The sequence below is a fragment of the Accipiter gentilis genome, chromosome 8 (assembly GCF_929443795.1).
Source record: "Accipiter gentilis chromosome 8, bAccGen1.1, whole genome shotgun sequence".
Classification (NCBI taxonomy): domain Eukaryota; kingdom Metazoa; phylum Chordata; class Aves; order Accipitriformes; family Accipitridae; genus Astur; species Astur gentilis.
Genome location: NC_064887.1, coordinates 2875050 through 2899522, shown reverse-complemented (window position 1 = coordinate 2899522; position 24473 = coordinate 2875050). Strand labels below are relative to the sequence as shown.

Sequence of the window (24473 nt, the reverse complement as noted above, 5' to 3'; positions counted from 1 at the left end):
TACTTTCCATTTAAGTTGGTTCATAAGGAACGGGGTAATACAGAGAAACTGGCTTAATTTTAATCTTTCTTATATTTTTTTTTTTTCAGTTGGCAAAAAAAATTCGTGAGAAATTTAACCGTTACTTGGATGTTGTGAATCGTAACAAGCAAGTAGTGGAAGCATCATATACTGCTCATCTCACGTCACCCTTGACTGCGATCCAAGACTGCTGTACTATTCCACCATCCATGATGGAGTAAGTATTAAATTCTGAAATTACTTATGCGGTCATTTAATATGTGAAGAAAAACCATGATTTCTTTGCAAAATAGCCTGTGTTTTCTGCCACTCTTGATAACTCTGAAGAAGGGGGAAGACAGTACTCCAAAGGTGCTCCTTATCTTGTCCTCATATTTACATTTCTACTATCCACACACTTAATGAGGAGCTCTAAACAAGAACTGGGGCTCAGCTGTGATGGGTTGTAGAATGAAACAAAAAGGAAAAACGTTTGTTCAACCCTTAATTGCATGGAACAGTCTTCTATACAAAATGAGTCTGTCTATATCCAGGATACCATTTTTGCATTGAGACACTGCTTACCCTGAATAACTCTTCTGAAGCTGGTCATGGGACTTCTGGTTTGTTGTTTTTTTTTCCTTTGAAGTGCAGTAACCAAAATCACGAGTTGGTCAGTACATCGCATGCTAAAAATATTGCATTACAGTTTAATCAAGTTGACATGCTGCTGTTTGATACACGGAGGTTTACCGAAATTGAATACACTGCATGGAAACTGAATTTGTTCATTTCAGTTCATTTTGAATATTCTAAATCCAGGCAGTTGGTTGTCTTTAACCATGTTTTTTAATGCTATATATTTGCAGACACTTCTTTGGGTTTCCTAATTGTAGGAAGTTGTGATAGAAGGGCTGATTTTTCCAATAGAAGTGCAATAATTTCTTTTAAATGCTCAACATTTTAAACATTTACTTCGATATGCACTAGAAAAGAACAAGAGTAACTTTCAGTTTATGCAGACCTTGATTACAGAGTATATTTTAATTATTTATATGACAGTCTGCTTTAAAAATATTTTAGAGAGAGGAAGGTAATTTGGGTAATAAATATTAAAAGCACTTTCTGCAATCTAACTCTGTAAGACAGCTTTTCCTTCAATGACAGCGTGCTTTCATCTTTTCTGAAGTATGGCATTAACCTTTGTTTATATAAGGAGTTAAAATATTCACTGCATTCAAATAAGTGGTACGAATCTGTGTCTGGAGAGAAAGGCCACTTGCTTGTTTTGTGTTTGTTTTGATTGGCATGAAAGCAAGAAATTGATAGGGTTAAGCCTCAGGTGGCTTCAAAGAAACGGGTACCTTGCTGTTGGGATGTGCGTAGATTTGGTGGTCTCAGTGCAGTTCCTACTGGACAAGGTGCCTACGTAAATTGCTGGCATATCTGGATTCAGTGGCTAGACTGTTGGCAGCGTTAGTAGAAAGGTCAAGAATTAGTTGAGGATGAAGACCTTTCTGCCCTCTGATCTCACTGTGCAGGAACTGCCAGCCAGCAGTAACACCTTCCAAGCAAGGGGTGAAGAGAAGGAGGAATGAGGAGATTTATAACCCCCTTGGCAGTATTGCATAATTTTTCACAGAAAAAAGAGAGGTCTGCTCTTAGTCTGGAAACTTTCATGAATTTCCTTTCACTTGTCTTCCAAAATTACTTAGCTTGGAAGTCCTTTAGAAATTCCTTTACCTGTGGTGGACTTGCATAAGGACCCTTCACAGTAAGTGGTTTGAAAAACAAACTGGAGGTCACAGCTGGCAAAGCAGAGGTGTGAATTTTCTATCCGTGGAGCTCCTCACTGAGGCTCTACAATATGATTCTCATTATTTAGTTACTTGGATGATAATATTAAATCTGCTTAAGTGGTTACCAGAGCAGTCTATCAGTCTGCAGCATCTTCCAGACAGCACTTCGGCAAGACTGGATTGAGTATGCATGGTTGAGAACAGTGGCTTGTCAGACCATCGGGAATATGCCCACTGTTGTCTTTAGGAAATTGTCTGCAAGTTGTACAAAGAAAGAATGAAAAAACATGTTTTCCTTTTGAAACTTAACTTCCAAGTTGCTAGTGCCATGCTTTGTTAATTGCCTGATTTGTCTAAATGCTTCTGCCATCATTTCATTTGTTGTTTCTCCCCCTTCTGCCTCTCCTGCCTGCTGCTCTTCCTTTCATTTTCCTTCTCTGTAGCATCTCCTTTCTGGGAGATTCCCTGTTTTGGTTAAAATGTCAGGGGAAAAAAAGCTAATGTTGATATCCAAGGTGGTGTTACTGGGCCTTATGGTAAAGGGGAAAGTAAAATGGTTCACATGGGCATAAGGTGGTTGTTCCTGAAAAGCCGGGAGGGTACCAAGCGCTGCTTTCCTGTTGAGCATCAGCTACTTCAAAACCTGTCCTTGTCTCCCGGCCTCTCCAGAAAAGAGATTAATTTTTAATAAAAATCTCAGAATGAGATAACTTTCTTTTTGAGCAGAAGCTTTCCATCGAAATGAGATTACGTGCTCATCAGGATCCCCCTTGGGCACTTCTAGGCCTGGTTCAAAGGAGTAAAACAGCCAGTGGGGTGAGTGTCTTTGCAGGCAGATGTATCTGAAATCACCAATAGTTTGGGGTTTTTGTTTGTTTGTTTTTTTTGTTTTGTCCAAAGGGGTACATAAACTGAGATTTTTGACAGAAAATACTAAAAGTTAAGATACCTACCTTAATGGTTGGATTTTGGACAACTGGAACATACATATGAGTGTTTGAATGTGGATTTAAGAATTATTTTTGAAACACAGACACAAGTATCTCCCATCTGGATATTGTGATCATATTTTTGAAGGCTACTGATTTACTTGAACTCTTCCATTATTAATTTTTGGGCTAACTTGCTCTGGCTACGAGGAGGCCTGCACTTGTGAGAATTTAAGTTGGATGTGCTATTGCTGGTGACAGCTTATCCTTGAGGTTTAAAAGATATGCGTTAGTGTTGGGCAGAAGAGTGCTGGTGTTAGAGCAACAATAATTAGAATAGTTTGGTTTAGAGCATTTATTAGCTGCTGCTATAAAAAAGGTCACATTGAAGATGACATAGATTTGTCTGTGCTATTTGCTGTTTTCAGGAGATACTTTGCTTTGGATTGTACCTTGAAAATGTGTGTGTCCTTAGGGCTATGGTTTTTCTTTCAGGAGGGTTGTGAAATATTTGTTGCAACTGCTTAACTCTGTGTATTCTTTTTCTTGGTGTAGGGAGATGTTTTGTCATGCGGCCTCTTTGCTTGAGTAAACATTTGGCGCAAGAACAGCGTCAGAAGCACGTTATCTTCAGGCTATATTTTTAAGGTAGATTTGAAGGCCTGTCCCACAATATTTAAGGCTCTTTATTGCATGCTATTCAGCCTCAAAATGCACAGTGACATCTGAAAATCTGAAGGCACTTCATGCTGTCATTTGATCCTTCCATCAGCCTTTTACATTGCTGTCTAGCTCACTGACATTGCGTTGGGAATGCAGCAAGTTCGGGTTGGTTTTGGAAAAATTATGTGGGAAAGAGATGATGAATGTCGTGTAGAGAAAGGATCTCCCCCAGGTTTTTTTTTAATGGCTTGGTATCTTTAGTTTATATTTGTTGTTAGCATTAACAAAATTATCCCTGTGTGGCCTTGTGTTTGCTTGTGTTTATCTTGAAAATCTGAACATTGGCTTAGAAGACCATTTGCCATGTTGCTTGAGATGAGCTGTGAGAATACTGCACCTGGTAACTATAAAAAAATAATACAAAATAGGACTAGCAAAACACAAATGGGGATATAAAATGAACCTGGTGTTTAAATCGCTTATTTAGTTGAGTAGTGAGATATGACAAAGAGAACAATTTTTATTTTCTTGCTGTTGTGTGGTGTTGGCTTTTACAGTGAAGAGCCCAAATGAGTATGTGTCCATGCAACTCTGGTTCCAGTTCATAGTGACTAGTTTGGAATTAAAACTAACAGCCTGACTGTACTTTCGGTTGCTATATTGTACCCAACATGTACTAGCCTAACTAGTGTAAGTACTAGCAACGATGTATTTGTTCTCCCCACCAAGGTAGGTTTGTGCAAATGGAACTACCTTGCTTTGGAAAGTGGTGTAAATAAATGAACTAGAATATGCAAAAACAACTTGATGAGGCAGTGCAGTTGGTGGCCATTGGTTTTGGCAAGGGATTTTTCCGTAGGCCTTAATTCAACAAACATTTAATTGCATGCTTATGCTCATCTGGTTTACTAAAGCATTTAAACATGTGCTTGTGTAAATGGAAATTAATCATACGCTTAAGTGTATATGCAAGTACTGCGAAGTAGAGCTGGACTGCTGAATTGGAGCAACAGAGCCAGTGCTATGTGTTTTTTCTTTAGTTTTTGCTGCTCCTTTCTTAAGATACAGCTGTTTGCATTTTCAGTTCTACTTAATCAAGGTTTTGGAATGGAAAAACCATCATGGCGGTGGAGGGAGAGACAACAGTTGAGAAGAGCAACCAGAAAGCACAGCTTTCAGACAAGCTCAGAAGCGGATGGTACGAAGATCTGGTATCTGCCCTGCCATCTGGGCTATATTTGTGCCCATGGGGTCAGAGCCTGGAGACTTGCTCCTTTTTGCAGGTCTGTGTGCCGCATTGGGGAAGGGTCCACAGCAGCTGAGAAGAGGCGTTGCTCCAGCCAGCCAGAGTTAATATGGATAAAGGGCTCCAAGCTTTTAGCAAAACAGATGGATAAACTGATGGGAGATAAGGAAAATGGATGCCAAGTGACATGCATCTTCTAATCCTTGACGAAATCCCTGCTGGAAAAAGAAGGCTTTGTGTTGCCTCACTAATAAAGGCTGCTGAAGCTGCCATGAGAAACAGATTTCATGCTGTCTCTAGACATTCCCTATCATGATTCAATTGGGTGGTTATTTACAGGACAATGTTTTAATTAAAGTATCTTGCTTCTTAAGAGGATAAATACCTATGCGTACAAGACAGTGTCTCCTATTGGTCATGCATGAGATGCTTCGTTCCCGAGAAAGCCCTTGGTAGGTCTTTAGGAAGTCTTGGAACTGAAATGGCCTGATGTGCATGGGTTACAGATGGGGCTACAGCAGTGTCAGCAAGAGGGTAGGAGAAAGAATGAACTGTTTACTTATCAGAAGTACTGAACACCTGCAGCTTCCCTGCACCTTCAGTGGGAACTTACGGGATACGTGTCAGTCGTGAAAAGTGTATAAATAGGGACTTAAGAAATGAGTTTGGGGAAGCAGGTTTGGAAGCATTAGCTTTGCGTGGGGCTGTAACTTTGCAGGTCTGCGTAGTCTGACTTGCGAATGACGACTGAAACAGCTTTCCTCATAGAGATGGTGTTGGACTGGATGGCAACATGTAGATCAAACAGGTGTTTTATACTGAATATTTGGAGATGAAAGAAAATCAAACTCTTTCCGCACAGAAAGAAAGAGTAAGTCTGTGTGTAATGTTTGAGTATTCGTCATCTATCTGGTATACAAATGCCTTTTTCAGGAGAAGCTGTGATCGATGCTAGCTGGCTCTTGTAAGAGACTTTCAGAAGTACCTTTATATAGTTCCAGTTTTGCCAGTTAAGTTCAAGTTATGTTCGCACGATAAGTACACGTGAAGACGCAGTTGCAGGTATGTACTTCACAGAATCGGTGACATAGAGTGCACTCCAGGAGTTTTCTCAACACAGCAAACGCCTGCACATCTGCAGTAAGATTACCTTCCATAAAAAAGGTAATCTTACTCAGATTGCATTTGTGAGGGAACATGCAGCTGCCTGTGCAGCTTTTCCAACAAAAAAACCAGAGACGATTAAAGGGAGACAAAAAAGATCCTCCCTAACCCAGTCTCGATCTTCCTCCTCCTCTCCTACCCAGTTTTAAGACCTATCATGCTCTGATGTGCTACAGCATTTCATGTCCTCAGGTGTCTGTGAGAGAAGGTAGGAAATAGTTTCCTTGAGTTGCCCGTGACTGGGACCTGAGCAGGGAGAGAAGGGCAGAGTCGCAGCTTTGGAAAGCTGCCCCGCATGGTGCCTTGCTGCTGCGGGAGGTGGCATGGCTGACCCTGGTCCCCCGATAACACTACTCCTCCAGACGGGACGTGAATATACACGTGTGCTGGTGGAAACATCCCCCTTTCTTTTTGCCTCTACCCTGGAGGACAGAAATAAATTTAAGTGCTGTTTTGTATGGAAAGTTGTCACAGGTCTCCAAAAAATGTACGTTTAGAGGCACATTCCCATTCATTAATGCTCTTGCTTCTGCTGCTAGCATACATGTTTCAAGGCGGCTAGAAATCTTATTTTTGTTCTTTATTTAACTATGCTGATAAGAGTTTAGGGAATGCATTTATCTAAATTTGTGAAAGGAAATGGAATGGGGAAATATTTGTTGGTGAAACATACTACTTGGCAGTGTTGCATTACAAATATTAATAGAGCTGTTTGAATAAGTGAGTTTACAAACCTGTTTTTGGAAATCATTTACTCCCTGACTGTGATACCGCCTTCAGAAGTGGTCTGTTTTTGTCATTTTTAAACAGATGGTTAAATATTTGCTAATGCAGTTCAATTTTATCGCAGCTCTTTTTGTGTTTATCTTTCCTCTCTGGAGCAGTTAAGTGGGAGATAACGGGAATCCCATTCAGTTCCTTCAGTTGCTGCAATATCTGAAGAGCTGCACTTCCAAAGGAGAAGTGGGTGGGCCACTCTAAATTAAATTTAAGATGTATTTGCTGTACTTGCAGAGTATCGAGCTACAGTAATGCATGTGGGTTTCTAGAAAACGTAGGGAGTGTGCATAGTGCTAGTCTTGGCATGACCTTGTTTTGTCCATAAACTGTAGCAGGTATTTAGGAAATTGCTCTCTTGGACCGCTGCTTTTACTTTGTAAATGTGGCCGAGTTCCTCATCAAAAAGTGGGGTTTGGAATAGTTTGTTACTGGGTTGCAGTCCTCCTTCCAATAATAGACTCGGTCTCAGATGTAAAGAAAGTGTACTTTGACTTTTTCAAGCAGTAGTTGAAATAATTGGAACAACTTACATGCCTTGCCGGAAGAAACTGGTTAACTGAATCATCAGTAGCTTTCTCTTGTTGAATTTATTAATTAAAAAATTGTTTTCAAACATACTGTTTAGATGCAGTGGGAACCATATATTTAATTATTTATTTAAGTATGTAAAAGATGAGTTATAATCTTGCCTTACAATCCAGAAAGCATGCCTCATTGTGAATTTCAAAGGAAATGCTGAATTTTCAATGAACTTACGTAATTTCATTTGCATACTAAAATCAGCTTAAAATTTATATGAACGGAAAGGGAGGGAAAGAAATGAGTCTTAAAAACAATGCGAACCCCTCAATAGCTGCTCAAGTGTCATTTTTATACGCAGCTCCCTCATTTTTCCCTAAACTGAAACTGTACAAAAGAGGTTGATTTACACTGTAAATTCAGGCTGAACAAAATCCAATTGGAGCTCACTTGAGCACTGTTTTGATGTAAGATTCAAAGCTTCTGCAAATTTATTTTATCTTCTACACTTGCTGATCTCCTGCTTGTAAATCCTGTTGAAGGAGAATAAAAATGAGTGCAGCCTGATGGGAATTTAATGTCTGAAGTTCAAAGCAGTTTGCACATCAGAGCAAATGTCAATCAAATGAACATCTTGCAAGCTAGGCAGGGAGCGCATTTTTCCATGGGGAAGAGATCAAAGTGGGAGTCGCAGCTCTGTTTGCTCCCTCGGGATGCAGTTTCGATCGGTTGTTCATTAAAGTGAATCCAGAAGGAAGGGCTTTTTAGAGAGAGGCAGGGAAAGGGGGATGGGGTGAGTGGGCCTGTCTTGAACCTGAATTTCAGCCAATGACTTTTGCTCTTGTTTCAGTAAGTACAAAAACTAATTACATCTAAATACAGGGTTTGTTGCGTTTTTCTGGTAAGGATTTTGGAGGAATTCCTAAGTGTGTGTTGGCTGTGGTGTTACCACTTAGAACATTTTGGGCCAAATCTCAGAGGAGACCTCAGTCAGCCATCAATCACTGTTATTGTCTGCCTCTTAGCCTTGCTGCTGGCAAAAGTGGGATACACTGGTAAAAATGAAGTCTGCTTTGTGCAGAGAAAGGGTGGTGATCAATGCTTGTCTGCAAATCTTAAAATTTTCAAGTTTTTGTTTTTTTAACTTCTTCCGAAGCAAGTGATGAGGAGATTTGTATGGTTTGAAACTTGTACGGAAAATGTGCAAGGTATAAATATGTTGTAGGAAAGGTAAAACCAATAGTTATAGCCAAGAATATAAGCATTTACTGTACATGCCACATGGCAGTGTTGAGGCTTTAGTTTTAATTGTTGCTTTAATGGTGAAGATTGGCAAATAGGTTAATAGCACATTCTTAATTGAGGTGACTTAGAGGCACCCAAAAGAAGCACGTGGAAAATTCTCCAGTGTAATTAAAATGATCACAAATATTGCAATGTAAATTTGCCACAGTACTGACTTTGCCCAGTTTCTGGTCTTGGTTTTCTGAGAACGTACATTTGCAATGGGAGCTGGTCTCTTCTCAAGATCCTTGTATCGTGGAACCAGTCATGCTTTAAAAATATAGTCCATTGCAAGGTGCAAAAAAGTTAGTTTTAAGGCAAACTGCACCTGGAAAGAGATTTGAAGTAGATATCCCACATAGCTCAGTCTGGAGCAGTCCTTGCTTTAGGATCCCAGGTCCCTCTGAGGGCTGGTCTTTAATTTATGGGGTTTAAAACAATCCTTCTTCTGCATTTTTATTTATATAATTTTCCCATTAACTGTATTCTCTTTTTGCTATTTGTGTGCTGTAGGAAGAGAAGGGAGGGGTGGGCTGGGCTGCAGTAATTTTCGGCTTTCCTTTTCCAGCTCTGCTGCAGATTATTTAGGCATCCATATCTTCATTTTCCTGATGGGTAACATAATACTTACTCACTGAGAAAAGCTGAGGGACTTTGTTGATTTTTGCATTATGGTGCTTTGACATGCTCCAATAAAAAGTACAACGTAATTAGGGTGTTTATAGCTGAAACACTGATCCCCTTGGCCCGTGGCAATGGGTTTGGGGCTGCAGGAGCACCCGTGGCGAGGCAGTTGAGGGTGATAACTTCATTTTTGCCTTCCTAGAAGGCATGCCAGAATTGGACCTGGTGTTCATCTGCTTGAAACCCCATCTTAATATCTATCATGACTGAGACTCCTGAAGTTCAGTTTGGCAGCTTTGTGAGTACGAAGAAGTGATGTGGCAATACACTCAACATTTTGAATCAAGATACATACAACTTCTCTGTCAGGTAGTTTAAAGTGAGTAGTTTGGGTAGCGTGAGAACTGCATGTCAGGATGTGCATATCACTTTGAGTGAGTGTGAGCGGTGACTGTTGGCATAAAATAAAATAAAATCAGAGCAGAGGAAGATTCCAGATGATTTTGAATTAAACCCCAGCATTTACTGCCTGTGTTCTGAGACATGAATAATATTAGCTGCTAACAAGGTATCCTGTTGCCATTGCTAATAGATTTTGATGGGAGCACTGGGACAATTAGCTAACATCCTGAAAAGTCATTATTTTTCCCGAAGAGTTTGTTCTTTAGTATTGCTTGGAAATATTTCTTTAGCATGGAGATGTTTAATTTGCAGTCTCTCGCTCTTCTCCATCTGGTTTTGCCCAAAGATAAACATGGTTTTTGTGAAACCCATCCTTCATCAGTCAATCTTAATCTTGAGATTCTTTAGCCAACAAAAAATCAACAACATTTTTCCTTGCTTGGTAGGAGCTGTAATTTTTTGAAGTGGTTATGTTTTAATGGGGATAGGAAAAGCCACAGCCTTGATCAGAGAACTACGTTTGTGTGAAATGTCAAGTCTTTTCCTCGATGGAGAGGACTTTGGGGAGTTTTCAGAGAGCAGGCTGCCAAATAATTTCGACAAGCGTCTCCCGGCAGAGTGGATGAGCCCATGCAGAGCTCCACGCTGTCACGGTGTGGCTGCTTTCAGTGTCGGACATAGTGTCCCTTCCTGATCTTGCAACTTGGTGGTGGTGGTGGGGTCTGATCAAGAGGACAGGAGACCTTTCTGTCTGTCTGTCCATCCATTTTTCTCTCTCTCTTCCTTGCTGTGAAGAGCGAGGATAATGCAGAAGATCATGAAAAGCTCTTTGCCCTTATCTGAGTCCTGAATCAAAACACCAGCGCCCGATGGAGTGCTGTTGATTATGCTGTTTTGGATAAAATACCAAAAGCACTGAACATCTGTGTCCAATAAGGAACCCACAGTACTTTTTGTAGAGCAAGGAATTTAGCTGCCTGTTCTTGTTCCCGCTGTATATGGCATTATTCACTTTGCTCATCGCTGAGTGGTTTTGATGTGTTGAGCAGCTGCCACAATTAAAGATGTTTCTTCAGTGAAAAGCAAGTTCATAATTGCGTGTGTTAGGTGGGGATGGAGGAGGGCAAGTGGAGTTAAACATTTGTGTTTATGTACGGTAACCCGACTATGTCAAAAGACTGAGGTATGTAAAATACTTGTAGAGATGAGAGAGAGAATTTGGGTACAGTCTGCGCTGGGACTCCCTGATGCAAAAACTTGCACTCTCCATCTACATTTGTGTCTATATAGTAGAAGGTTTGCAACTTAAAAATATACTTTTTTTTGTCCCAGTATTTATATATGTATATAAAAAATATTGGCCAAAATTGATAGAGGTATGTTTAAACTGTATTCGTTCTACATAATCTTTGAAGTGTATGGAGGGCAGTCAATTATTTCCAAATATATGTGACGCTTCCCTCCCCCCCCTTAAGTCTAGGTTTGAGAAGAGATCAAAAAATGTTGCTGCCTCAGTAACTCTACCTGTTCAGTCGTAGTCTCATCCCCTTAAAGAATAACACAGTTTAAGATGCAGGTAGTGTTTATGGATATAGATGAAACTAGTTTTAAAGCATGCCAGTTTAAGGAGGCATTGTTTTTATTGATATTTCTATGTGGCAGTGAAGATACTAAAATCAAGCAGTTAGTAGTCAATAATGATCACTTTTTGCATATTCAGAAATTCAGTTTCATTAGAGCTTCTTCAAATAGAGCCTCTAGTCTGATGAGCTCTAGCTATGTAAAATGAGACTTCTTGTGACTCTACAAGAATCATAAGACCAAAGAAGTCAGTGTCTGAGGTTTTGTAATGCATTTGCATAAAATAATATTTTACTTATTTGTAATTCAGAAAATCGTTAAGGAATTTAATAGTAAGTTCTTGGGAAATTATTTCTATACTTGAAGGGCAAATTTCTAAGCTTGTGAAGGCAATGCTGTACTCTTCACTCATAACAGAAGTTAAACCTCTGCTTTAAGCAAAAAAAAAAAAAATCAGCCCGACATTAAATATGGTTATGCTGGCATGAATTATGAACAAAAGGCAAACTCATGGCCTGTGTGTGTAACAGCAGTACTGTTCACAGTGAGCTCCAGCGCTCTCCTCATGAGCATTTGTCTGGGTTTGTAGTGCTAAAATGTCTGAAAGTAGATCCAGTCACCTACAGGGGTGACGATCTTAAGCCTACTAACACATATTTTTCTTTTTCTTAGTTAGTTTTCACTTCTAAGTCATAAAAAGTTCTTCTATGTCAGGCGTGCGAAGACCCCATAAATTGAGAGATGGAGGCTCTCAGCAAATCCAGCATCTGGCTGAGTGTGGGCTGCTGCAGCTACATCCCTGTAGAATGAAATTATTTTGGATTAGGCTGAAGGAAAATATATTGGATTAGGAGAGTTTTAGTTTGCTTAAAAAGACTTGCTCTCTGTGGTCATAACTTGAAATTTCCTTGTAATAACCAGTTCCATCTGTCTGTGGTTTTTGTTCCTGCTAATTGTTGTTTTAAGGGGATGATTTAGAAGTGCATTGTTTTATTGTCTGTGTCTATGAACGGCAAGTACTCTGTAAGGACAAAATCGGAAAATCAGCGTCCTTCCATTCTTACTGAGCACCATATTTGCTGAAGTAGTTGTAACTTACTGGATTTCAGTTTCTTAATTAAAATTTTCAGCCAGAAGAACAGTGCTTGTTTTTCATACCACTTTTGCTCACAATATTTTGGGCCTCCTCTATATGATAGCATATGTATGTGGGTGTGTTGGTATGTGTACATATATGTGTGCATATGAAAAAACGTAATGTCAGTTTAAGCAGTTAAGTGCAGTTGACAATAAGCAACTAAGTAAAGCACCTTAAGCACAAATATAATGTGCATTGAGCTAAATGAGAAGCATTAGAATGGCACTGGGTGAGTGGTATATAGATGTATGCCAGTGATTGATGTGCCATTAATATTAAGTAAGTTGGTCAGTATCTTTTGATATAGCTGGTTTTTGTGTAATTTGCTGTTTTAGTCTTGACAGTATTGAACAAACTCCTACTCTGTCCAGTTTCTGTCCAAGACTTGTTTCCCAGCAGCTTTCATGCCAGAAAGGCTAGTTAAGGCTCTTAGTCCAGAATGGGATGTTACGCAGACCTTGCTTGTTGTAATTCCTTAGAAATAGGTTAATGATACAAAAATTCTTTGATAGGAAGTAAACAGTTTTTTGAAGTACCAGAATAGTCACACCGTAAGTCAAATGTCATCAAAATGTTCAAGGTCACAAAAATGTTAACAAATAAAATTGGCCTATGTAAATGATACAAAACTATTTAAGTCCTTGAAAGCTTCAGAAATGTTTACAGTTATTTATAACCCCTTAAAACACTTTTTATTTAAATTTTGTTAAGGCATTGGTTTAATTATATTTCATTGTCAATAGAACTATGTGCTAGAATACTTTTTGCATTAGAATTACAAATATATTTTATCTCTTATGATCCTCTTTCAAGATATACTGTGGAGGAAAATGCAACATATCATTGTAGAGAGCAGATGCAATCATCCAGCCGTGAGGAGTGTATCCCTCCTAGTTCTGGGTTTCACAATTTTTCCTGGACCCTTAAAATATGTATCATGTTAGAGTTTCCAGAATAATTACTTTTCACTGAAATTTCAAAAATATGTGTTTCCATTGTAAATGCTGTGTAGGTTTAATAGGTGATGTTAAATGGGTAATCCTGTTGTTGTCATTTCAGATTTGATGGAAATTTTAACACTAACGTTTCTAGAACTATTAGCTGTGATAGACTGTCTACCACTGTCAACAGCAGAGCCTTCAATCCTGGACGTGACTTAAATTCTGGTAAGTAATATAATTTGTTTTTTTTTCCTTCTGTTATAGGTTGGGGTTTTTTTCCATTAGACTTTTAACATTTCCTTGGCATAGAGAATTAGCGTTGATTGTCATAGCAACAAGCTTTTATTTCTCCTTGAAACTGTCACACTGCTCTTAATTTGAGATTTCATGATTGAAAGATGATACCTAAAGTAATGTCCTTAGTCTTAAGTACTTTATAAAAATGTCATGAAGATTTTATTCCAGCCTACCGTGGATAATTTTGTTGTGGTTTATGCACTTTTAATTCTTTTTTTTCCAAGGCACTTTCCTTCCTAGGCCTGTCTGCTCTGGCATCAGTAGTGTCAGCTGCTAAAGGGACCATGCAAAGAAGTTTCTCTGATCTTCTTAGCTGAGTTCAGCTAATGTGAGGCTGTGTTTGCAGCGATATGCAAAACCTACAAAATATAAGGACATCCTAAATATTTCCTTTCTTTGTCTTGTCAGGGCATTTCTATCTTGACAGTCAGTGCATTTCCTTGATATGTTTAAAGAGCTAGAAATATGCTTAGAACCAAAATACATATGACTTAGCCCTGAAAAATTCAGCTTTTGGTCCTCCAGTGCAGCAAGGTTTTCTTTTTTTCATCCTAGGCAACTTGAATTAATACATGGCTTTCAGGTTTTTTTAGTCACAGTTTTGTCCAGCTGATCCATCTTACTTTTACACTTTTTATGATGCCTTAGTGTTGTAAATTAGAGAACACTATAGACTTTGGTTGTGGATTTCATTTAGCACAAGTTCTGGCGTTTTTTGTTTGTTGATTTTTATTTTTTTTTTTTGACAAGTAATGCAGACTTGAGAGAATACATTTTTTTTTAATTTTAATTTTCATGTGGTTTTTCAGAATAAAATACTGATCTATTTTTTTAATGTGACTGATGAAGTGGCAGACCCACTATTCCACCCTCACCATGCACAGAGCATTTGTGTATCTTGCAACAAATAGGATGAAAGAACTCCAAATTTCTCTCTAGCCTCTCTTACTGTGTGCCTTCTTATAGCTTTGCTTTCTGGATTTCTAATGAAATTTAAAAAGAAAAAGTAAAAACCAAAAGCAAAACGAACAGTCCCCGTAGGTTCCTTTCCATCCCATCCACTGTATACCACGTCTTGGATGCAGGTGCTGCCCAGATAAGATAATTTCCTGACATACGTCTCATCACTGTAATTTGTGTATTGTTTTCCATCCTAAAGGTAGGTAGTCTTTGTTCACTTACTATGATTCACTGGGCTTTTTTATTTTACTTGTAGGCTCTCTCTTTATTAAAATAAACCCAACCAAATAAGCAAACAACTTATTAAAATAATGTATAAAATCACATGCAGTTGTTCATTAATCAAAATAATTTTTGAAAGCAAGTTTTCAGGCACTGTTATAAAAGCAAAACATTGAATGGATCAATGTTTTTTATTTAAGTAAAAAAACCACATTCTTTTTCTACTGCAGGAGATGGGTGTAAAAAAAAGTATTAACGAAATATTCCTTCTTCTTGAGTGGTGGAAAACAAATAAACTATAGTTTCCCTTAAACATTTTTTAAATTTCTGGTTTGAATTCTCACAGAAACAGAGTGCATGTTCAAGCATCTTGCTGTCTTGGCTCAACAGTAAGACTTGAGTGCCTCCTCTTCCCTTGCCTCAGGCTTGAAAGCTTCCTGATGAAAGGAGTAGCTTCAAAAATGGCATTGGCAGAGAAGGGCAACAGAAGAGAAGAGGGAATTGAGTGATAGCAAGAACAGGGACGTGCTTCAGGATTTATTGACAGCAGACTCCTCTGGCTTTCCTGTTAGCAGCTCTCAGAACACACAGCCTTTGGGGGAAGTTTTTTTATTACTGAGAAAATGCCTGTAAGAGAGAAATGGAATGGAAAGAATGGATTGATGCAGAAAAATGAGGTGGAAACAGGTTTATCTGAGAAACAAAAGTTGATACTTGGTACACCCCTAGTGAAATAAGAAGTTTTCTGTAGGCGAGCTACAAGGTATACCCTTAGTCCTTGCTTCCTTGTGTGAAGGTGTTCAAAAGTCTGTGAGATGACAGTTCCCACTTTCCCTTCCCTGGTCCTCAGCTGAGAACATCTAAACCACGTGAGCTCCACCACCCCGGGCACAGAACAAGAGACTGGTGTGGCTTCAGGGAAAGGTTGCTGCCAGAAGGGTCGAGCAGAATCATAGAATCATTTAGGTTGGAAAAGACCTTTAAGATCATTGAGTCCAACCATCAACCCACTACCACCATGCCCACTAAACCACGTCCTGAAGTGCCGCATCTACATGTTTTTTGAACACCTCCAGGGATGGTGACTCCACCACTTCCCTGGGCAGCCTGTTCCAATGTAGAATAGTAGAATAATATGTGGAATAATGCTGGTGCGGAGCTGGACATTGCCCACATGCAAAGCAGTGTCCTTGTATCACTGCAGAAGTATTTGGGCTTTGGAATAAACTGAATGTGGGAAGGCTTAGGGGCAAGAGGCTGGGTGTTTGTTTTGTGGGTGGAGGGTATTGTGTTGGTGGTATCTGTAGCGCTTATGTAGTCATGGGCCATGACCTGTTGTGCCAAAAAAGCAGTGTCTGCCTAAAGGAATTCATGGTCTAAGACAATAGCTGGCTTGAGGCAGGCTGGGGATATAAACAGATTGAGAAGCAGTTTTGATCAGAAGGACAGAGTGCTGTCAGTGCACCAACATCCTTACAGTTGTGAAGATGGCTGTCAGGTTAGAAATGGTTTTTAAAAGTACTTACTTAGTGTCTCTCAAAACTCTTAATTATTATTTCTGCAGTGACCTAGTTCTGTGAAAGTGCTTACCTTAGAGGATACATTTAGGAGAGAGCACTTTGTCTGCACAGGAGCTGTATCTCAATAAATCTACATGTGTGTATTCATTACTCTATCCTCTTTCAAAGGTGGTTGTAGTTTAAAGATCAAACAAAAAAAAATTCCTCTAATCTCATATTTTTCTTACTTCTCTTGTAAGTGTCCTCATGTAGAGCTAGTGAGGAATACCTGTTGCATTTTGGATTCAGACTCTACCTCAGCCTGAATTATTTTCCTGGTCTGAAAAGCCTGAGAGTTGTTGGTACATCTGGGTATTTTGATCGTGTTTTTTCTCTCCTGCCTTGCTTTGTTAGTTTAGACATAGAGGCAAGATGGGAAGCCATGGCTTCCCAAAAATCATGTCATACTGTCTTTCCCACTGGATGCAGTGTGTTGGGGAGGACCCCAAGCGTGTCGGTCTCCTAGGGAAAGGGTTTGACAGCCCTCTGCTCCTCCAGCCCAGAAGCAGGAGCTCCTGTACGCTTCTCTAGTTTGCCCACAGTTTCCAAAACCAGCCTGGCCTGTCCATCAACCAGGTTGTCTTCCCGATTGGGTTGATCGTTTCATTCTTAATGTAAAAAAAAAAATAAAATAAAAAAAAAAATCCCATGAGTATCTCACTTTTCCCGCATGAGTTTTGCAACTTAAATAATCCAGCCTATAAAAAGCTGTCAGCAAACCAAATTTAAACTCTGCTCTGTTCAGCCTCGTCTCAATTCTTTAAATGTTAATCTTGGCCTGCTCTGTGCACAGTGTAAGAAAGTGGGATCAGAGTGGTGAAGTTGTAGGTGTTGGAAGGGAATGGAATTTGCACCGCAGACTCCGGGCAAGCCACGGGAGCAGAGCCTGGGAGAGCCCTTGGTGCAGACAACCATCTCAGCTTCTGGTCTGAATATTGTGTTAAGAAGGGTAAGTGTAGCTCATGAAACTTTCAAAAATAAAGAACTAGTTTTTGCAGTGTTCTGTTGGACTTTTGTAATATAAAGAGAAAATAAACATTAATCTTGGGGAAGGGAGGAAGAAGAAATAGATGTACTCCTCTTTTCTCAGCCCTTAAAAAATAATGCTTTTGCCACTTTTCTTCTTGATACTAGGAGACTTTTTTTTTTTTCTTTTAATGCCTTGAAAAGGTTTTGTTTTATCTTGGCTTGAGTTTTCCATTTGGATTACTTTTAGCCATTACTACAAAATAGATAAGGAGAGAGCCTCTGTTCTTCAGATGGAATCACAGGCTTCAGTTAGTTAGATTAAGAGATCTGTCCTCACTGGTATGAATAGTCCTTTATTTATTAGACGACAAAATCTTATCTAGAGCCAGTGCATTATGTTATCAGATTCCTTCGGGATTTTTTCTTTTTGAATAAACAAGGAACCAGTAAATCTTTCTTCTCATCCTTCAAAGCGCCAAAATGTCTGTTTCAAGTCAGGCAACTTTAGCAGAGTGCTCTTCCTCCGCAATATGCATAGATGGTACCAAGTTTGTTAATAAATTTTGTCTGTGCCTTATTCGAGGTGTTGCTAATTTAAAATGTGGAGTGCCTTGGTCATGTTCCTTATATTGCTATACTTTGATAGTTTGGGTGAATTAAAATAGTTGGAAGGTATTTGAGCAGAAGAGTTAATAGCCCCATTCCAAACGCCTTGAATCAAGGAAGCTGGGCTCATTCCTTAAAATGTGAAAGGTTTTTTTTACTTCTTTCCCCTTCAGAGTCAAAGGAGCTCCCAAGGAGTGAGCTGAGCTCCATCCTGGCTCATGCCATCAGCAGAATTTTAATTGGGTTCAAGCTGCAGAACCTTTTATTTCTGTTGAAAACGTGTGAGCCAGAATAGAGTTTGACTCAGAAAATCCTGGGTCAGATTTGTACGTCTAGAGAGTTAGAGAATGTCTTTACTTGTAAAATAAACACATTCGCTTTCTGCTGTTGTTTCTGGGGAACACTAAAGTATCTTCATGATGATTATTTTTAATAGAGGTACTTGTCAGAGAAGAACTGCAGTATGTGTGTTGCACAGAAAATTCAACTTTTCTCTTTTTGCGGGGTGAGAACTGTGAGGTCTACAGCTCAATAAATGCTAAAACAGAGGACTGTAAGAAACTCTTTTATAATGAGCAATTATGTTCACTAGTTCTTTTTTTTTTCACTGACTGTTTGTGCCGCTCTTTGAAGATTAATTAGTTAATGATTTGACTATGCTTTGAAGATGTAAAGTGGTATCTAGAAGTGCTAAGTGTTATCATATCGGATTCCCTTTGAAGTTTTATAAACTATCACATAGGGCTTTCTTTCTAAAAGTCCTTCTTGCCTTGTGAGATATTTATAATTAGAGAGAATGATCATTTCAAATACTCTGGTGTTAATACTTTCCAACTTTTTCTGTCTGCAGCAGAATTTGGGGTCAGATAGTGCTACATTTTAAGTGGAGGGGACAGAGGTTTCAGAGTGACCTGGCAATGCCAGCTTATGGGCAGCTCCCAGCTGGCCATTTATATCTCCAGTCTGTGTCTGAAATTAAGAGATGCCACTAAGATTTCTGTGTTTATAAGACTTGGACACTTGGCTTCCTCCAAGTAGTGTGATATAAAGGCGGGGTCTTTATTTAGTGGCGATGCTCACTTTAGAAAAGCAAAATCATTACATGTCCCAGTAATATAAAATACTTTGTAATTTGTGTTAGAACAGGGAGATGGGTATCTTCTTATACTTGCAAAATCACTTGAACCAAACCAGAAATTGAAAAAAAAGTAAATTACTTTTTGAGTTAAAATGGGAACCACAGGTCAAGCATATGGAGCCTAGGAAGCAAGTACCAGTGAGAAGTCCTGCACACATTTCTGCCGGTGCTGCCAAGGGTGTAATTTTGACAGATTTAGCCTTTAGCTATAGGCTACGCAGGCAACTGGTCTTACAGTAGGTTTTTTGTTGGGGTCTTTTGATTGGGTAACCTGTCCAGAGCCTGGCTTTGCTGGAAGGAGGAGGTGGGAATAAAGTACCAGCAAGCAACTGAGGGAGTGGACATTTTGGGGTAAGTGAGGTTAGGCTGAAAAAGAGCTGAGTGTCCTGGCAGGGACCAAGAGACGAAGAAATATCTGCAGGGCATTCTTACAGCTTTAGTGGATGGAAAATAAAAATGCACTTAAAGAGAAAAAGTAAGTATTTTTCAGCCATGGCTTATCTGCTGGGAGATTGTCTACTGTGGTCATAGGGACAAAAAAAAGAAAAAAAAAGCAAAAAAAAAAAAGCAAAGACTTTCGATAAAATTGATAGTCTCTGGGGAAGGCATTATTGAACTAACATACTAGCTGAAAGGAAAACATGAGCAGAACTTTGTAAAAAGGAGGAACGGCAGAGAGAGGCACCAAGGCTGTAAGGAGTTTGAGGTTCAAAACCAATTGTTTTATGGGGAAAATGAACACTTTTAAATCCAGATACTCTCGTGGGGAAATGAATAGAAATCATGGCCTTGTGGGAGTGAGAAGTTTATCTTTAATACAGCAATGATTAACCACCACCCCCCCTTTTAAGTATAAACTCCTTTATTTTAATGCTGTTGGTGAAATTAATCTGGACAAGTTATTTCATCCAGGCTTTAACTGAGTGTTCACATATCTGATTTGAAAATATATTTTTCAAGTTCTGTAACCCATAACGAAAACGTAAACAGCAGAAATTCAGCCTTTTTATACAAAACAAAACAATTGCCATACTTCCCCCCCAGAACTATGAAATCCTGGTGCCTAGGAATAAAAAGTATTTAAATGTTTGATAGTCTCCTGTCCCTCCCTGCCTGCAAGGCAGTGCCATCATGTGAACCAGCAGTTCAGCTGTAGTGGTCTCACTGAAAACCGCTGTGTCCAAAAGAAGCACTCAGTGCACATGACGAACTCTTACGTAGGTACTCCATGCCTGCACCTAAATAAATAACCAGAAAATTTAAGGGTGATTTGCTAACTTGCTGCATTACGCCCACTGCATGATAGAGCTGTGAGGTTCTTCTCTGGCACCTGGACCTGGACATCAGGGAAACCAGGAATAACCTGCACATCCCAAGCGCTCTGCTGCACTGTGGTGGTGTGCCTGGACTTTGGTGACCTTATTTATGTCAAAGTGTAATTGTATTAGCTTTTTCTAAGTTTTTTTGTATTGCAGTAGAATGGATAATTTTGATTGTCATACACTGCTGAAAGACAGTGTTGTTTTAAAAAAATTAAAAAAAAAAAAAAATGTTGTTTTTTTTTTTTTACTTAAAAGGTTTTGATACTTTTAAAGGATTTTTTTCCCCAGGTTTCTCTTTGTAGCTTAATAAAGGGTTATCAGATACTTTCCTGGATTCCCACAGCTGTGGCCGTTCAATGTGCTCCCATGCAGGAGAGCTTGTGTGGGCTGTGAGCACTGGTGCTACACGTTCTCTGAAGGGTCAGGCTGCCAAACCTTCAAAGAGTTCAGAAATTAATCTGGGTTTTTCCAGACAAGATTTCAGAGAGGAAAAGAGGCTGGCTGCTTTGGAGGGGGATGAGGAGAAGAATTTCTGGTAGTCCTAGCTATAAAAGCTAGAAACTCTGTGTGGGTTAGGTTTATTTTGTTTGTAATTAAAAATGATTTTTGCCTTAAGTTTTCCATGGTACCTAAATTTGGCAATGTTAAAATTTCAGGTTTTTTATGTCCCTGCTACACAGAAACCATCGTTCATGACCAAAGAAACCTGCTCTTTTTACGAATCAGAAATGGCACTGCTAAACTGGTATCATATCAGGTGTAAAAACAAACCAAGGACTTAAGAGAAATTTAGGGGGAACTTGATTGAAACAAACAGTATTAGCAAAAAGTCGTTCGACATTTCATTGCAAGATCATGGGTGCTTTCTTTGAAAGCATGAAAATTCATGAGACAACAGATTCCTGCTCCTAAAAGCATTACCAGACTGATTTTACCTGTGCACAGTGGAGAGAGAGGAACAAGCTTTGGCATCTTTGTTGGAGTTGAATTGGTATTTTTTTGGAGGAAGGTTGGAAAGTTAGAGGTGTGAGCAGAGTGTAGTTCTGGTTCCAGGCCCAGTCATTAACACACTGGGAAAACCCTCATCAGCCATTTCATGTCTTGTTCTTGTTTCTTCCTCAGTCCATTGAAGCACCAAATTCTTCAAAGCCACAGTTGTGCAAAGCTGCATCTTTGTACAGAGTCCAGCAGGGTGCAACCAGGACTTCCACTGGGACTTTTAGGCACTGTGGAAATATAAAAAACTGTGGCAAAAAGGAGGGAAAAAAACCCCAAGATAGTGGTTTTTACAGGGTAATTATGCTGAGCTGAATGTGGAGAGAACATTGTGACCGCAGCCAGTCTGGGAAACTTGAGTAAGTGCTAAACTGTTGAGGATGTTAAACTTAAACTGTACTCTATGTGGATATTTTGTTGTAGAATGTCTGGCTAAGGTTTGAAATGTGCCCTGCAGTGATTTCCAACCCAAATACTGGCATATTTGATAATGAATGAGATCCAGGAGATGAAACTGTCCAGCCTATTTTCAGTGTCAATCCTAAGGGAAATGCTGAATGTAAATGCTCAGCAAAAGGTGAGGCACTGTAAGTCAGAGCTCCCCTCTGCCGGTTCTGGCTAGTTTTATAATCAAAGAACGGGAAAGGAGAAATGGCAAGGAAATACTTCTTTTTTTCTTTAATGCATTTTAAGCTGATATGATCCATTTTAACTTTTAGGTAAAAACTAAAGAATTCAAACACTCAAGTTTTTATTTTCAGCTTGCTGCAAGCAGAGACGATTATTTGCCCCGAGTGGAATATAATCCTGTTACTGCCATGGTGATGAGAGGGTTTGTGCCTCCCACACTAATGACTTTCTGTTCCCTCTCTCCTGGGAGTGTTTTTGCTCTTGCTTTAAGGGACTCGGCAAGCCTACGGCTGCCTAATGTCACTGGCATGGCAAAGCTGGTGATTGCATGGGATGAGTGCCGATCCTTTCATCTCTCCAAGCTTGCAGGGAGAGCAGTCGAGGTGCATGCTCCGGGTGGCAGCTAGGACGTTTTGATTGTGCTACAAGGCAGAAATCCCAATGCTGCCTCTGCTTCGGGTGATTCAAACACCATTGTTCCCACCTGGGCTTGTGAGTGCTCAGGATTTCCACTGTATCTGTACACTCTGTTGGTTTAGCTTGGTGTATTAAATATCTTTGTAAGTTATTAGCGCAGATGGTCTCGGCCCTGGGGTAGCTGCTTTATTTGGTTGTTGGGTTTGGTGGTGTTTTGTGTTTTTACTGATGTAGTCAGTTTTGTTAGTATCACTAAGCTGTAGCTTTTGAATTGCTTTTATTGTTAGTGTTAAGTAGTGCTTCCTTAGAGATTATTTTAATAAGCAAGCAAGCACGTTTTAAAAAGAATGAATGTGGCCTATAAACTACAGGAGGGTTTGAGATCTGTACCCTAAGGTTATATTCTGAGCTCAGTTCCTGCTTGACTACACAACTTGGGAACGTGTCATTTACCTTCTTTGTTCTTTACTTTTTGTCTATGCAATGAGTAACTAATAATCACCTGCTACAGAGGAGTTTGAGAGACTTGGAGGAAAGTCGTGATATAGCTGCTAAGAACTGTTATTATCATTCTTTCTGAGTTTTATGATCTTGAAAACGGGAACGTGATGGAGATGCTCACAGTGAGGATGGGTGGAACCAGCATGGAGCCACCACCCACCAGCTGGCACTTGGAGAGTGTGGCCACTGCATAACCCTTTGAGGGAAGATGCTGTGTTTTCCCTGAAAAGTGGCTATTTCTCCTAACAAGCAATACTTGAGGGGCCCACACCCTTGTTAATTATGGCACAGAGATAATGAGAAACTTGGAGAACTCTTGAGTCCCAAGAGTGGGAGCTGTAACTATCTACCCTTACACAAGTAGGAGACCACGATGAACAAAGAGGAAAGACTCTTCCTGTTTTTTGAACCTTTTCAACTATTCCTGTATGGTGAGTTTTTCCGTGACCCACATTTGCATGTAAAACTATTTTTGCTAAATGTTCATGTAGACATTTTTAAACACGTCAGAATAGGTAATGTTAACAGATTGGGTTACAGAGCTGTAAGCAGCAAACCTATTTAATATTTTGGAGTTATTTCAGTATAAAGAACACTTTTTTAACATTAGGGTTTTTTTCTTTATGAAAACTCTATGGACAACGTATTTATCATTACATGTAAATGTATGTACGTATGTATACATATTATATATAATTGCCTTAATCTCTTCCTTCCTTGCTCCTGCCTTGGCTTCTTGGGACCCAGTTTCAGAGATTCAGGAATTGTCATCACATATTAAAATCTCAAATCCAGCGTTAAGTTTCCAAAAGACTTTAACTATTTGCAAGTCAGATGTGAAGCTCTATCAATCCTTAAATAGAGCTACTTGTATTTCCTGTTGGGACCCTGGTTATTCTTTTCCAAGCACATAGGAGAGAGAGAGCTTGAATAAACACACCTCCACGTTTGATGTCCCTTTGTAACTCTATTTGATTTTTCATGTTTCCTCTCCAACCTTTAGTTCTTGCTGATAATCTGAAGTCTAACCCAGGAATTAAATGGCAGTATTTCAGCTCAGAAGAAGGCATTTTCACCGTTTTCCCAGCCCACAAGTTCCGGTGCAAAGGCAGCTATGAACACCGCAGCAGGTATGTTTTGTCTCCTTACGATTTAATGGGCAAGGCACTAAAATTGAATTCCTCAAGCACTGATTTCATTTCAGCGTTATGCTTTGCCAAGATGACACATTCATGAGTAACTTTTAATGGAGTCCCTTGGGTTTTCTTAGGTTTGTTTTTTAAAGCACCAGTTTTCACTTTTAAGAAACTTTGAAGTAAAATAAAATTACATACAGATTGCTCACCTCTCCCAAATCAACTAAGCTGTAAAAAGCAGTAACTTGTAAGTTGCAGGTCAGCCCATAGGCAAAATTTGACTTATATTTGACTCATACTTGATCCCTCTTAATAAAGTAGTGAACAGGTATTCTACTGGTTTGGCAGGTGCATCACTTTGGAGAGGGGTGTGGAAGGATGAGAGACTTGAAGGGGCATAGGGAGGAGCATTTTTCCAGTCTCCACCCAAGGTTCAGGTGGTACATCGTGGATAGTAGGGAAGCAGCAATAGTGCTGCTTTCTTTTTCTACTAAAAAAACTGTAGAAAAAATGTTCAAATGGTGACAGGGTTTTCCTGCACAGGGGAATATTTCTATTCTGTAGGCATGAGGCAAAGCATTTGTGGTGCACTTAGTTTTTCCCTAGCTTTTGCTGTCAGTGCTGTCGGACTGATAATGACTCAAGGGTGG

At 39.5% G+C, this 24473-nt stretch overlaps 1 protein-coding gene across 2 annotated transcripts in view; it reads left to right on the top strand.

Moving 5' to 3' along the window:
- CACHD1 (cache domain containing 1) overlaps positions 1-24473 on the top strand; it is a 112071-nt gene that overhangs the window by 51310 nt on the left and 36288 nt on the right. Inside the window, exons 3-5 of one of the 2 annotated variants that reach the window (XM_049809415.1) lie at positions 90-238; positions 13189-13295; positions 23691-23817. In XM_049809415.1, the coding sequence (XP_049665372.1) occupies positions 90-238; positions 13189-13295; positions 23691-23817 (383 nt within the window). Of the gene's footprint in view, positions 1-89; positions 239-13188; positions 13296-21466; positions 21499-23690; positions 23818-24473 lie in introns of those variants that run through there. The other variant, XM_049809416.1, reaches the window with a different exon arrangement.